The sequence below is a fragment of the Episyrphus balteatus genome, chromosome 2, assembly GCF_945859705.1.
Source record: "Episyrphus balteatus chromosome 2, idEpiBalt1.1, whole genome shotgun sequence".
NCBI classification, from domain to species: Eukaryota; Metazoa; Arthropoda; class Insecta; order Diptera; family Syrphidae; genus Episyrphus; species Episyrphus balteatus.
This window is the reverse complement of record NC_079135.1, coordinates 55,797,602-55,812,171: the sequence shown is the minus strand read 5'-3', so window position 1 is coordinate 55,812,171 and position 14,570 is coordinate 55,797,602. Positions and strand designations below refer to the sequence as shown.

General features: G+C 29.0%; 1 protein-coding gene across 16 annotated transcripts in view; it reads left to right on the top strand.

The window, feature by feature from the left end:
* LOC129910267 (uncharacterized) overlaps positions 1-14,570 on the top strand; it is a 204,531-nt gene that overhangs the window by 126,527 nt on the left and 63,434 nt on the right. For all 16 annotated transcript variants that reach the window (XM_055987573.1, XM_055987571.1, XM_055987579.1 and 13 more), the window contains 3 exons: positions 5,186-5,248; positions 12,802-12,990; positions 13,052-13,179. In XM_055987573.1, coding sequence (XP_055843548.1) covers positions 5,186-5,248; positions 12,802-12,990; positions 13,052-13,179 — 380 coding nt within the window. The remainder of the gene's footprint in view (positions 1-5,185; positions 5,249-12,801; positions 12,991-13,051; positions 13,180-14,570) is intronic.

Below are 14,570 nucleotides of genomic sequence, written 5' to 3'. Positions count from 1 at the left end.
GTATAGAGAGGAACTATAGGCGCTTTAAATTCGAATTCCAATTTCAAGTGCCAAAAAGGCCATGAGGAGAACACATTTTTTATTCGAACTTATACGGAGTTTACTCTATTTATTTATGCCAAAAATGAAGTGTTCATGTTGCACAGTGCTGTGTGAAAATGTTTGTTCAAACCTGTTCGTTCAAATTGGGGAGCAAATTGAGAATAGGCAACTGGGGCTGACGTTTTTTCAAAATATTAAGCATTTCTACAACTTTAAAATTTACAATAACCTGTGAAACAGTCAAATTGGATGAACATTGAGAGTACATGAAACAAATGATATGCAGAAAATGTATTGTCGCTGCATGTCATTGTTACTTGAAATTTATGAATACAATTTTAATTTGTTGTATTGCGCCTCGCGGCCTCATTACTCTCCCTAGCTTCATTAATCTCCCCCCCCCCCCCCCCCCCTCCCAATTTCTTTTTCAATATGTTTATTTTACATGAAAAGATATAAATGTTTGAACAAACCTATTTTTTTTAGTTTTTATTATGAGTATGTATATCAAGGGTTCTTTGTTCTTATTTACTACATAATAGTGGTGGGCAAAGTTCGCAAAATTCGTTTTTTTTTTTTTAGTTTGACTATCAAAAATTAAAGCATTAAATCTTAAATGGTCCTTCTTATTATTCTTTTTAAAATTACTTCGACTTATGATGCTCAAAAGATAGACAAAATATATTCGAAACATAGAGTGTAGTCTTTTTCACAAAATAGGAGAACAGAATGCAGTAGATGTATTTACTAGAAATATTAGAAGCTGCTAAATGAATAAAAACACAATCCTGCCGCCTAACGTTTGGAAGGCTTAGAATGCTTTCGAAAAACTTAAAAAAATTGCAAACGGCTCTGATGATCTTTGTATTTGAAGAACTGTCCAAGGGCTATTACTTAATGTGGATGTGGTTCAAAAATAAATAAAAAACGCATTGGCCCGGATAATCGAGCAAATGCAAGATGCTCCACGAAATATGGACCTCGAATTCCAGGTCCAAAAATAGATGTCGTCCCTATCCCAAGACCATGTACTATAGAAACTTTCGTGTCTTTTATAGGAATGCTTCATGAAAGAAGAAATTTAAGGGAAGGAAGCCTTTGTATTGATAACACCATCACGCAAAATATTGTTCGGTTGTTATTGAAATGTTTAAATGAAATATAATAACAACAGTCCAATCATATAGCACGCAATATTCTGATACGAATCTGGAATAAAAACAAAAAAATGTCGAACAACTTTTGGCGAAACCAAATTCAAAAGCAGCAACATTTTTCGGACTCAAAAGTTGGGAAATTACCAGCAGATAACTAGTGTGAAGACGACCTATGAATGAGTTAAGGCCCAACTATTTAACACTGAGGAAAAGAAACAACTTTAAAATCAAATTATTTTGATACAATGCAACTAAATCTGAAATCCGACAATAATTCAAAAATTTGTTTAAGTTGTTTACAATTTTAACTTAAAGATGTGAGTTTTTTCAACATATAATCAACGTTGACCACATTACTCAGTGTATGACACCCCTAAAACCGATTTTGAATAGCGTCGAATACGAAAGAAGCACGATGGTTTTGAGTTTAATTTATTTTAATAAATACCAACAGTTAGAAATATAATATACCTTTCTAGCGAATCAGAGGCGTCGGAAAGGGTGTGCGGAGTGTGCCCCCGCACACGGCCCCGCGCTTAGAGGGGCCCCGCATGCGCTAAATGAATATGTCTCAGAAATAATAAAATCCGAAAAACCATGTCTGTACTCTTTATTAAAAACAATCAAATAATTGAAATTGGCTTGTATCCACTCGATTTCCATAATTGCATTGAGATGAGTCGAAGCATACATTGCATACATTGGCCACTTTTTGCAAAAGTAGGAAAGAAAAAATAAATTAAACAATTTAAGATTATTGTTTGTTTTTTTTTTTTCTCAAGTGAAGCAGATAATTAGTTTGCCAAGCAACTTGGATTATGTAATATTTTGCTTTTAAAATTCCCAATTAAATTTAAAACTCAATGAAATGAATACATTTTTTGTTACAAAATCTCAGTGATAAAACAGTTTTTTTTTTCTTTTTTCTATTTTTCAATTTTGTATATGTATTTAAAATTGTATGAAATAATTTTTTGTAAAGGTTTAAGAATGGGTAAACTTTATTTCCCTTAAAAATAATTCTTTGCTTGCTTATGCTCGCAATTTATATAAACTGATTTTTCACACTTTCTACCAATTTAAACACTTTGTTACTTAGGTACTTAGGACTTAAGAACATTTCTGTTTTCCGCCGCCAATTTAATGATTAAAAAGGACCATTTTATTCAGTGGAATTTTCGAATTTTCGCTGTTCGAAATTCCGTATTCGAACACATTTTGCGGATTCATTGATGTTTCAAAATACGGACGGATTTACAATCCACCAAATCCATACAAAAGAAAGAAAAAAAAAACGATTTTCTAATAGAAATCATATATACAAGTGATTTAAAAAATAATAGTTTAAAGAAAGAAACAAATCCCGGCCTTATTTCCTTCTTCCTACTGATACATTTTAATTTTTTATTTTAATATAGCAATGGCACTCAGCTATATTACAGGTTGTTTGAAAAGTGTAAATTTTCAAATTTTAAGACTAACGTGAGACTAGCCTAACCACATTCTTAGAACTATCAAAAAAAGTAGTTGTGCAGTTATTTGCGTTTTGCCAACAATAAGATGAGATGGATTTATTCCCTTTTTCCAATTGGTAATTCAATTGATATTTTTATATTCTAAGAAAGAAACCGAGAAACTGACGAAAACAAGAATTTCTACATTAAAATAAATAGCTATATTGTATTATACCAATTTTAGAAAAGTACAATTTACACAAAAATGACTTTAACAATTTTATGAAAAAAAAGCAATCAAGTGTTAGTTTTTGTTAGTTTCTATATTTTGATGAAGAAAGTTTGATTTTTATTTTTTATTTGAATAGTCAAATTTTAGAAAATTTTGCATTTAATTTTTCTGAAATTTGGAATGTAGATAAAAAATTTCTACAAAATTTCATATCAATTTTACTTAAAATAGTTTTTTTTCCGAAAAATGTTTATGGCGATTTCTAACGATTTTGATTTTTTCTAAAAACGCGCCCTAATAAAAGAAATCAAATTGCTGAAATTCATTCTAGATGTTGTTATTTTGTTTCATTTGAAGGACGAATTAATTTTTTTTGATATGTACGTTTAACAAAAAATCTTATTTATATATAAAAAGTTTTAAAATTAAAGCAATCTGAAACTTAAGAAAAAGTTCGTGAGATCGAGTCGTGCATTTTGTTTTTCATCTACAGCTCTGTTCCATTGGAAGTGGTAGTCTTCTAATAGTAGATGTTTTGGTTAATCTAGTACTATCATCTACTGTCTTGGAAATCGCTAGTAAACTACTAGTAGTACTTTGCCACTTCCCAAAGGAACAGGGGGGATCGGGTCAAAATTCTGTTTTTTAAAATTCTGCTTTTTTTACGAAAATTCTGCTTTTCAAAATTCTGCTTTTTTTCTATTCTGCCTTTCAAAATTCTGCTTTTTAAAATTCTGCTTTTCAAAATTCTGCCAGCATATTTTTTTAACAAAAAAATTCTGCTAATTCTGTTTGTTTTTTCATAGCATAATATGCGCTAACATCTCATTAATCCATTAAAGTAATTCAACTTTACTACTTTCCTTACTGTTTATTGTCTAACTGTCCCAAATATTTGTTATAATGCATAGACTGACTTTCTTACAATTCACATCTATAAACCGTTAAAAACTATTAGAAACTAAAAAGAAAGATAGAAAATATTCCTTTCTTAATAAATTTTTCGAACATATACTTTTATTTGATAAATTAATAAATTTCTAATTATTTTTCGAAATTTTTTAATATTTTTTAATTTATTGATTTATCAAACAAACAATGTGATTTATCTAACAAACAATGAACATAAAAAAAACTGACAAAGTGAGTAAGTAATCAAAAAATCAGCGAAGAGATAATTTTACTAAATTCAGCAAAAAATTAAAAAATGGTTTGGAAAATGTTTAAAAGCGCGCGCTTTTAAACATTTTCCAAACCATTTTTTAATTTTTTGCTGAATTTAGTAAAACAGAATTATGAAAATCTGAATTTTGAAAAGCAGAATTTTGAAAAAAAAAGTTTGAAAAGCAGAATTTTGTAAAGCAGAATTTTGAAAAAAGAATTTTGACCCCGTCAGAATTTTGACCCCAACCCGGAACAGGGCTTACATTGAAATGAAACGTTTTGTCTTAAGTTTGGTATTAGAATTTTGAACTTGAACTTGGACGGAAGATTTGATACTTTTTTCAAAATAATAGTCCAAAATCATTTTCTTAGGGGCCCCGAAAATTTACTCTAGCACACGCCTCATTTTGGTCTAGCGCCACCTCTGTAGCTAATATATATACAAATTCTTTTAATAAAGGTTTGACCGACATTTCTTTAACAGTACTGTTTATCACTTTTTTAAAGTGTAGTACAAATTATCTCCTGCCTATGATGACAAAAACATTTTCTGCATGCAAGTTCATTGCAGTATTTCACTTTCTCTCTGTATGAGATCAACCTACGTGCTTTTCAAATTTTCAAACAAACCTAACGCCAGGAATCATTTCGCCTTTCGTGAGAACAAAGCGAACATAATAATTGTTAACAATTTAACCGCAGAAGTGTTTACAGTATTCAAACGCTTCCAAGTGGGCTTTGAAAATTAAATTCGGATACAAATAGTAGTGGGTGAAGTACTACAATATACTTTTCAACTCGTTTTAATATTCAAACTGTCTGTTAGAGTGTTTAGCTGTATGTGTTTGTTTCTATCCTTTGTCGTTGCATCTTGATTGTTAAACAGAAAAAGAAAAAATAATCTAACAAAATAAAAATGTATGACGACAATTTATATGACAATCCTGACGAGCCACGATGCTCGATAACAACCTTTTTGTACCGGATTGCGTTTACATTGTTTTATGCGGGGTTTTATCTAGATCGTGCTACAGCTAGGGTGGGCCTTTTTTATTGTTTACTTTTAAAATACGTTCGTTAATTTACAACAATTTTGCTAAGTTCATTTTCATAATTTCTTTTTTTTTTTATTTCAGAAACCAAATGAGGACAGAGTTGATTCTAACCAGCAAATACTACCGAAATTGGAGACACAACCCGTGAGTATTTGTTTTTTTTTTCTGGTTCATTTCTTCAAAGAATTTATTAGGTTTGCGCGGAAAGTGATAGCCTTATTGATGTATTATCGGTACCATTTTTAAGCTTATAGAAAGAATTTCAAATGCAATGGCTTAATGTAGAATACAGTTGAATATTGAATATTGAAGGTTTTTGTTACGGACACCAAGATATTCTTTTCTATAGGTTTTGTGTGCTGAGCTCGAATCTGAAGTCAGAAAAATTCTGTCACATCACGTTTTTGTGATATTCCCGTTAGAAAATCGAAAATGCCACTTTTTACCAGTTTTCGAGGTTATTCCTTTTAAATAAATATTTAAAAAAAAAAAACAAAATTAGTGTTTTAAGGAAACAAAATTAATTTTTAAATGAATTTAAAATTAAAAAAAAGTGCTCTAAATAAATTTTTTCATTCATACTTTTGAACAAATTAGAAAAAAAGGATTTTTGAAAAAAGGAAAAATAAAATAGAACATAATGTACGATTTTATTTATGTAGGTACCTACCAGTGTTGTAAAAAATGTTTTTCTTTTTAATGCATTTGCTTTCCATTACAAATAAAAATAAATATGAAGTGCAAAAAAAAATTGGAATTGCAATCAAAAATCTTTTGCATTAAAATTAAAATTATTAAAATTTGTTTCAAATGAAAATAAAATGCACGATAAGGTCGCACGTATTTACTTTTGTAGTTCAAAGTACTTTTATGTTTGTTATCTTTTAGATTTAAAGAACTATCTTTATTGTACTTATAAATAAAAAAATTAATGCATTACTTGTAAGCAAAATTTATAAATACGGAAAGAGCCCACAAAACTTTTCTGTTTGAAAAAAAATCGAAATGTGACATTTTTCCGCTATGTGAGTTTTTAAGAAAAAATATTTGCAAATGCAGTTTTATTCAACGGCGTATACAAGGGGGGGGGGGGGGTCACGGGGTTATGACCCTCCCCAAGAACTCAGAAATTAAAAAAGAATTTTTTATGTGATACTGAAATCTCTAGAGTAAGATTATTTTCAAAATGTTGAAGTTTTAGAACATGAACGAAAATTAAAAGTAAACAAAATTTTTGGTATTCAAACAAACTATTTTAACATATTTTGGGGATGTGGTCATATTTTTAGCGAACGCTATGCTGGATTAGGATTATTTTTAGAGTTTTGTATGGAAACAAACTCCGGATAAGTATTATATTCAAAGCTTTTTAAAAGAATTTGAATCTGGTAGGTAAACAAAAATAATATCTTAAGGGCAAGGCACTGCTTACCAGCAAATAAAAGAAGCAGCCATATCTTCTATTTTTTTATATGATGAAGTGAATAAAATATGTTTTAAATAGGGAAGCTTTCTGTGGCCTTGCTGTGTGGAGGTCAATTCTGTTGATAAAATTCGTCATCGGCAAAATGTTAAAAAAGGATATAATTTCTCAAATCTTTTTAGTTTTTTGCAATGTTCCAGTTCAATACATTCGTCTGATAAAATTTGGTGAATTTTGTTTGCTTACAGAATATAACAGTATTTTGTACATACTAAATTTGCTAGATCTGTTGCATTTTTTGAAACAACTATCGATTTGTTAATCATCAATGGCCAGCCAATTATAGAAGCAATGTAAGCAACCTTATCTAAGGCAATTTAAATATTATTATTAAATATCACTTAGGGCTAATTTTTTGAATAGTTAGATAAACCTAAGTTAGAGCTTATTCCTAGGAATAAAAGTTTTTTTTTATAAGTGACATTTATTCTTCTGATAGTCTATCTGACGATTGAAAAAGCAGGGCTTAATCTAATAAATACAACTGAATGTTTTTTATATTGTAAGCCGCTGATTAATACCTGAAAACGGACGAATTCCAAAATATCGTCAAAATTATTTTTTTTGTCTTTACCATTTTAATAGAGGTATTTTAAATTCCCATACAATTTTAAAACAAAATTTAAAAAAAATTATATTTTCAAATGCAATTTTTTTAAAAAAAACTTTGCGATTCGTTTGCCTGAGGTTAATAAGACTTTTAATTCAAAAGTTAAAACTGTTATTAAGTAAAAACGATTTTTATTTTAACTTTCTGGACTAGCAATGAACAATGAACAGTTGTTTTAAGGCAAATTATTCAATCGAAGTATACTCGTACAGTACATTTTATTTTTAGGAGTGGATAGCCTCAATTGGTCAAAATTAAAGCCTAGTACGCTGCTGATAAGAAACGAAAAATCCCATACAAAAATGCCTGAGACGAAATGGTAAACCAAAAATTTCGTTCAACTTTTCATTCTGTAGTACGCTGTTCGGCACAACGAAATTGAAAGTCTAAACTTCTTTTTCGCACACAAACAACTGCCGGGGACATTCATTCTATGACATTTTGAGTTTTTTTGTTTGTTTTTGTTGTTCATTTTGTCATTGCATGTCTTTCTGCGATGCGTGTTTTCTTTTTTTTATTTATGTTTTGCAATTTTTGAGTATTTTTCGGTCCAGATTTCGCAAGCATTTCGTTGTCCTCGTGGAGACCGACGAAAAATTTCGTTTCACATCAGCAGCGTTCTAGGCTTCAAGGCTTAACGCTAAACTTAAACGAATCTCATACCGTTTTTGTTTGGTTATTTTTAGAACTACATTCGGAACTTTTCGATTCGAAATGCAAGACGCACAAATTTTAATGTCAAATAATAATAAAAAAAGAATTTTGTAATGAATGAGATATAAAAAAAAAAACAAAAATAAACCTTCAAAATTCATTAAAAATCATCTGTGCCAAATTTGAAGAAAATCCGACCAGCCGTTTAGGCAGCGGAAATGTGTATAGCTGGACGAATAGACTCTAAGACCGACGAAAACCATTTTATTTGATTTCTTCATCATCGTAAAGTTGGTTTTGAATAATATGTATATAATACAGTAAAATAAGGAGAAAAAAGGGGTAAATCTCGGAATGAATGTTAGTAGAAATTTTTTTTGCTCAATATCTTCCTTTTGCCATTCTATAACATATCTCAAAAGTCTAGAAAAATCTCATGTCCGCTTGTCGCGATTTCAAGGTCAAATCGCGAAATGCAGATTTTCAAAATTAGCAAAAATAGGCTATGGTATTATATACACATATGATACATGATTTCAAGCTATTTTTTAATGCTGATTCCAAAAAATCAAAAATCAAGACAATCTGACGTCTCTGGAAAAAGTTATACCTGTTTTTCATCTGTCAACTCATATTATTATAACAGTTGCAAACTTACTGCCGACAAACCCTTAAAAGTTATGGTAGATGAACCAAATTTTGCATGAAGATTTTAGAATCCATCATTATTAAAAATCAAAACAATCCATTACAAAAAATATATATACCTACGAAATAATGGTATTTTTTTATGGAGCGGCAAATTTTAGGATATGCACTAAAGAAGATTCTTGTTCATCTTAGGAATAAGTGCTAATAGGCTATTTTTTTCATTTTAATCTTTGTTTGGATATTCTTTAACTACCCTCAAAAATCTAAAAAAAATCTCATGTCCGCAAGTCCTAATTTTCTTGGTTTGAAAATAAGGTGCAGATTTTAAAAGATTGAAAAACTTCACTTCAGATATTTGTGTCAGATCAACATGAATAAGGTGCATTACTTTTCAGGGATGGTCAGGTTGACTTGTTTGTGAGTTTTGTTGGAATAAGTGTTAAAAAATATCTTTAAATCATGTCGCTTATGTTGGTATACATATACAAATTTAAACTTTTCTTATTAATTTTTTAAAATATGCACCTTATTTTCAAACCAAGAAAATTAGGACTTGCGGACATGAGATTTTTTTAGATTTTTGAGGGAAGTTAAAGAATATCCAAACAAAGATAAAAATGAAAAAATTAGCCTATTAGCACTTATTCCTTAGATGAACAAGAATCTTCTTTAGTGCATATCCTAAAATTTGCCGCTCCATAAAAAAATACCATTATTTCGTAGGTATATATATTTTTTGTAATGGATTGTTTTGATTTTTAATAATGATGGATTCTAAAATCTTCATGCAAAATTTGGTTCATCTACCATAACTTTTAAGGGTTTGTCGGCAGTAAGTTTGCAACTGTTATAATAATATGAGTTGACAGATGAAAAACAGGTATAACTTTTTCCAGAGACGTCAGATTGTCTTGATTTTTGATTTTTTGGAATCAGCATTAAAAAATAGCTTGAAATCATGTATCATATGTGTATATAATACCATAGCCTATTTTTGCTAATTTTGAAAATCTGCATTTCGCGATTTGACCTTGAAATCGCGACAAGCGGACATGAGATTTTTCTAGACTTTTGAGATATGTTATAGAATGGCAAAAGGAAGATATTGAGCAAAAAAAATTTCTACTAACATTCATTCCGAGGTTAAACCCTTATTTGACTGGATTAATAGGTACATTAAATATTTTTTTTAATATTCTTACAATTTTGACTATTTGGCCTAACATTAGCTTCAATAAAATTTTTATATGTATCTATATTTTTTTTAGGTATTTGTAATAAATATTTTTTGTAATATTTCAATTGAATTTTTTTTAATGATATTTTTACAACCTTACAACCTACCAACATAATTTTTTTAATCCAAAAAACATAATTAAAAAAATGTTTTGATTTCTTTGAGATATTGCGTTAATAATAGATAGTTTTTGAAAAATTGACCTTTTCAAAGCAGCGCGAAAGAAGACGTTTTCGTTATTATAAAGTCACACCTTAACCAGATACCATTATTTTTGGCCTTTAAAAAAATAAATCACTGTGAAAAGTCAAAAACAACTTTTTCGATAATTATCGAATTATAATTCGTAGTTGGCAAAAGAAATTAAGATGAAATATTGTAGATTCGTGTTTAGCAACCCAAACAAAAAAATTAAGTATTTAATACAATTTAAACCAGAACTTTCCACATGTGTAAGATTGACTTAAAGGAAATGTTACATTTTTGTGTTTTATATATGTATAATAAAAGTGAAAAGATTATTTATTGCCCACTTCAATAGCGATGCGTTACCAAAATTAAAATGTAGTTTAAAAATAAATCCATACTTTCAGAAATCATTTTCCAGATATTGAATAGATCCATTAAAAATATTTTAATATATAATCATAAAATATTTTCTTTTACATTCCTGCTGACTTTAAAAAAATAAAAATTCAAAATATATGCATGTACTCAAGTCTCTCGAACAATTCAGGCAATTCTTTGTTCTGATTTGCTTCGAATTGATGATGGTGACGCAGTATTTTTCCTGTAGAAAGTTTTGTTGATGAATCATTTTATTGGTTGGTTTATTTATAAATTTTCATTGAAGATTTATAGGACTCTTCGTGATGTTAAAATGTGTGCCTTTGTGTTTGGCAAAAAAAGTGTGCAAAATTATGTGCCACAAAGATATTTGTAGCAAAAATGTATGTTCCTTCAAAAAATAATAATATTTTTCATATATGTATTTATTTTTTTTTTGTAAGATTAAGTGATGCGATTTAGGAACATGAGTTAAAATTTATTGCAAATTAAGAAAATATATGGTTCAAGGTTATTTATATTAATTTTTATAAAAGAAAATGTTATATTTTTAGAAATTGAAAACTCGTGGCTCTGTTAATTGGTTTATTTATTTTGCTAGCATATGGATTTAAATAGAGGAATTATTTTTGAATATTGAATATATTTTCAGTAAAAATTATTTACCAACTTAAAGATGTAATTCATTTTGTTGTAAAAACCGGTTATGATATCATAATTATTTAACCAAAAACTATATTGTTATTTCACCTTAACTTCCAAATGTCCCCACTAAGTCGTGGAAGACTCATAGTTTGAATGCACAAAAAACCTCCCCCAAAAATACCAAGAACTGCAAGCTAAGTTTTCAGTGTTTTTTTTTTTTTTGTATTGAAATTAATGTTTTAGTCTTATATCGTAATTAATATAATCCTTCAAATATATGTAACATGTTATGTATGGTATATGTTGAGTTTAAACTTTTTGCAATTTTCAGCACATATTTTTCATAGCATAAAATTGTGTCATACGTACAAATAAGATAAATTTAAAAGTTAAATAACATTTTCGACTCGCATATGTATGTACATATGTATGTAGGAGTAGGTTTGTGATTTTGTCACGATTATAGAAATTATTATTCTACTCAGTGATTGATTAATATTCATTTCGCGAAATTTAAAGTGAATGCGAACTTCAGGTCAGTACATCTGGTTATCACTGTAAGTAAGTATCTTTTCATTACTGGTTAAATCAGAATAAATTGAAACACTTATCGTTGGCTTAACTTACCGTGAAAAGCTACTAACAGCCACCTGCTAAACAATTTCAAAAATAAAAAGAAACAATAAAATCAGCTATCACACGCCTAAAATTTTGGTTATAATAATTTAAAACAAACGTGTTTTTATCGTAGCCTATGGCTTATTAAAATGTATCCTTAAATCGATTACAAATTTTATCCTGCAAAAGAACATATATTTTCTACACGTAACACATCTGTACATTGAGCCGTAATTAGACAACTTACATATGAGGCGTTCAGAATAATAATGGGTCTAGTCCATTTGAAATTTGTGTATTTTTTTTGAACTTTGAGAAGCTTCTTCTCAGAAACTAAAGGATCTTTTGAAATAAATGTTATATAGATCAATAGCTGTATATCTCCAGAATTTCTTCATTTCATTCCATATAAAACGAAACCCTTAATTTTTAAGGCCTTAAAATATCCAACCTATAGAGAAGTGGACTTGACCCATTTATTATTCTGAACGTCTCATTGTATATGGTTACATGATTAATATACATAATATCGCAAGTAAAAATATAACGAACATATTTTTTTTACTTGAAAGCTAAGTATGTATAATATTACTTTCGTCTTCATTAATAAGTGTCTCTTTGTTAGTACAAAGAATCATAAATATAATTATTATACCACGGAAAATGAGTGAGCTATATGTTATGTATACCTAACATCAATTTGATAACCTTTGCCTTGACAACATTTGATTAGGCAACACATAGATACAACTAAACAAAAACATAGATTTCATTAAAAGCCGTGTTTTTTTCTGCAAATCAGTAGATACTCATTTTGTATTTGAAACGCAAAACAAGAACAAACTACACAAGTAAGTATTTACTGAGTTTTAGAAAAACACAGCTTAAAATATAGGATAGGATTTTGAGGTTATACCTTTTTCTCTTCCGGCGCGCGTTTGTATCAGAGTGAAAATTAACTTTTTGCAAAATGACATTTGCTTATATTAACTAACCAAAAGATTACATCGGTGTTAACATACTAATTTTTTTGTTCACACGAGTACGAAAAAAGTTTTGATAAAAGTTTATGGGAGCTATTGAGAAGTATAACGTCATTCATTTATACACACCCTGTTTAATAAAGATTCAAAGTGAATTTTGATGCAGAAGATTAGGAATTATATTTTGAATCATTTGGTAGATTTTTCGCAATCAGAAAAATTAAAAATATATTTATTTTTATGTTTTAGTGGTCCACTCAAACTCTACCGGCTCCAAGTCAACATCAGAAAAAAGTTTCAACTCCTGGCCTTCGACTCCACTATGTTACTGAACGAATTCTGGCCTACATTCTACCCACACAAAATGGAAATTATTTCGATGAACACGATCAATATGAAAAAGAAGTGATACCTATGCTCGAACAGAAACATGGTCATGTAAGTATATTTAAAAACAAAAGTTCTAATGATATTCTAAGTACTCATATTTTTTTTATAGAACTACCAGCTCTTCAACCTCGAAACGTGCATTTCTGTAATAACTCTGGAAAGAATCTGTGAATTGTGCAAGCATATTGACAAATGGCTTGGGAGTGGCCAGGAGAAAGTCGTTGTTTTGCAAGATAGGTAAGTGATAACAATCCTTTTCTCTTGATTCGATCTTTTATTAAAGACTTGCGAGGTACTTTTTATTATTGTGGCATACTTAATGTGCGAAAGTGGCTTTCACTATTAAATGACAAATTCTCAGTTTGAACATTAAAATACAAATCATGTTTTCTTAAATTTATAGAAACAAAAAAAAACAATAATTTATTTGAAGTTTTTATAACCTAACTTTGTTTTCAAACTTTGGTCATTACTCCCCCGAAATTTCAAATTTATTTTCATTCACGCGTCTAATGGTCTAATGGCCAATTTATTTTGGTGATTTAATGTGCAAATTTTAAGCTTTAAATTCGTGAAGACGTGGTGTGGGTCTTAATGTCAACAACTGGAAATTCATTTAACTTTTTGCTCTTTCGTTTTATTACGTATGCATAAGCAAATTATTCTTATTTTTGGCGCATCACCTTCACAATCGTGTGAGTAAATTTAATATAATTAAATATAATTTAATTTGACATTCTGTGAAATAAAATCAACTTTGTTCTTGCGTGTGATCATCGTGTATCTAACTAGGAAATCAACAATCACAGTAACTAATGAACAGTAGAGTCAAATAGCTACAAAATCAACTATGTATGTATCTACGAGTGAAAATGGACTTTATTGTGCTTTATTGTTAGCTTATATTTGAAAAATGCTTAAACACCATTACTAGCATTAAAATATTTTTAGTAAAGATCTTAATTTTGAAACGCTTTATCAAGAACGATAACAGCAACGAGCAACACAGAAACAGTGACCTTATTTTTATATAATTCAGTTTAAATTAAAGTGCCTACGACTGTATCAGTTTTCATTTTTCTAATTCCATTTATACAATCTATCCCACTGTAAGATGGCGACGCCTGCCAGCTATTTTATGAGCGCTTGAAAAATTATTTAAATTCGAAAGATCGTCTAACTACTTGACCACTCAACAAGGTCACACGTGAAAGTAAAACTTATAAGGCAAAATTTAACCTTAAAGTTAAGAATAGTTGACGTGCGTGATACAAATTCTTTGTTTCTATCATTTATTAAAACTATATACATATATGTGTATTATATTAACAGAATTTTGTTTGCATTTTATTGTTCCCATAAAATAAAACATGGGCGTCCCCATTTCCAGCAAATTTTAATTTATCTTTTAATTGCCATTTTTTAAGTTTTTTGAAAACTTGCCAACCAAACAATCCTAATTCAATTGATAAAAATTTAAGACCAAGCTAAGAACTTGGTATACAATTTAAATCTAAGTGCTTTTTGCAACACCATAATACAACATACTTATTTTTGAAAAATAGAATTTTGAATCTATAATTACCTACTTAGTTCTTCTAGATTCTTTTTTTTTAGAAAATCTCAAG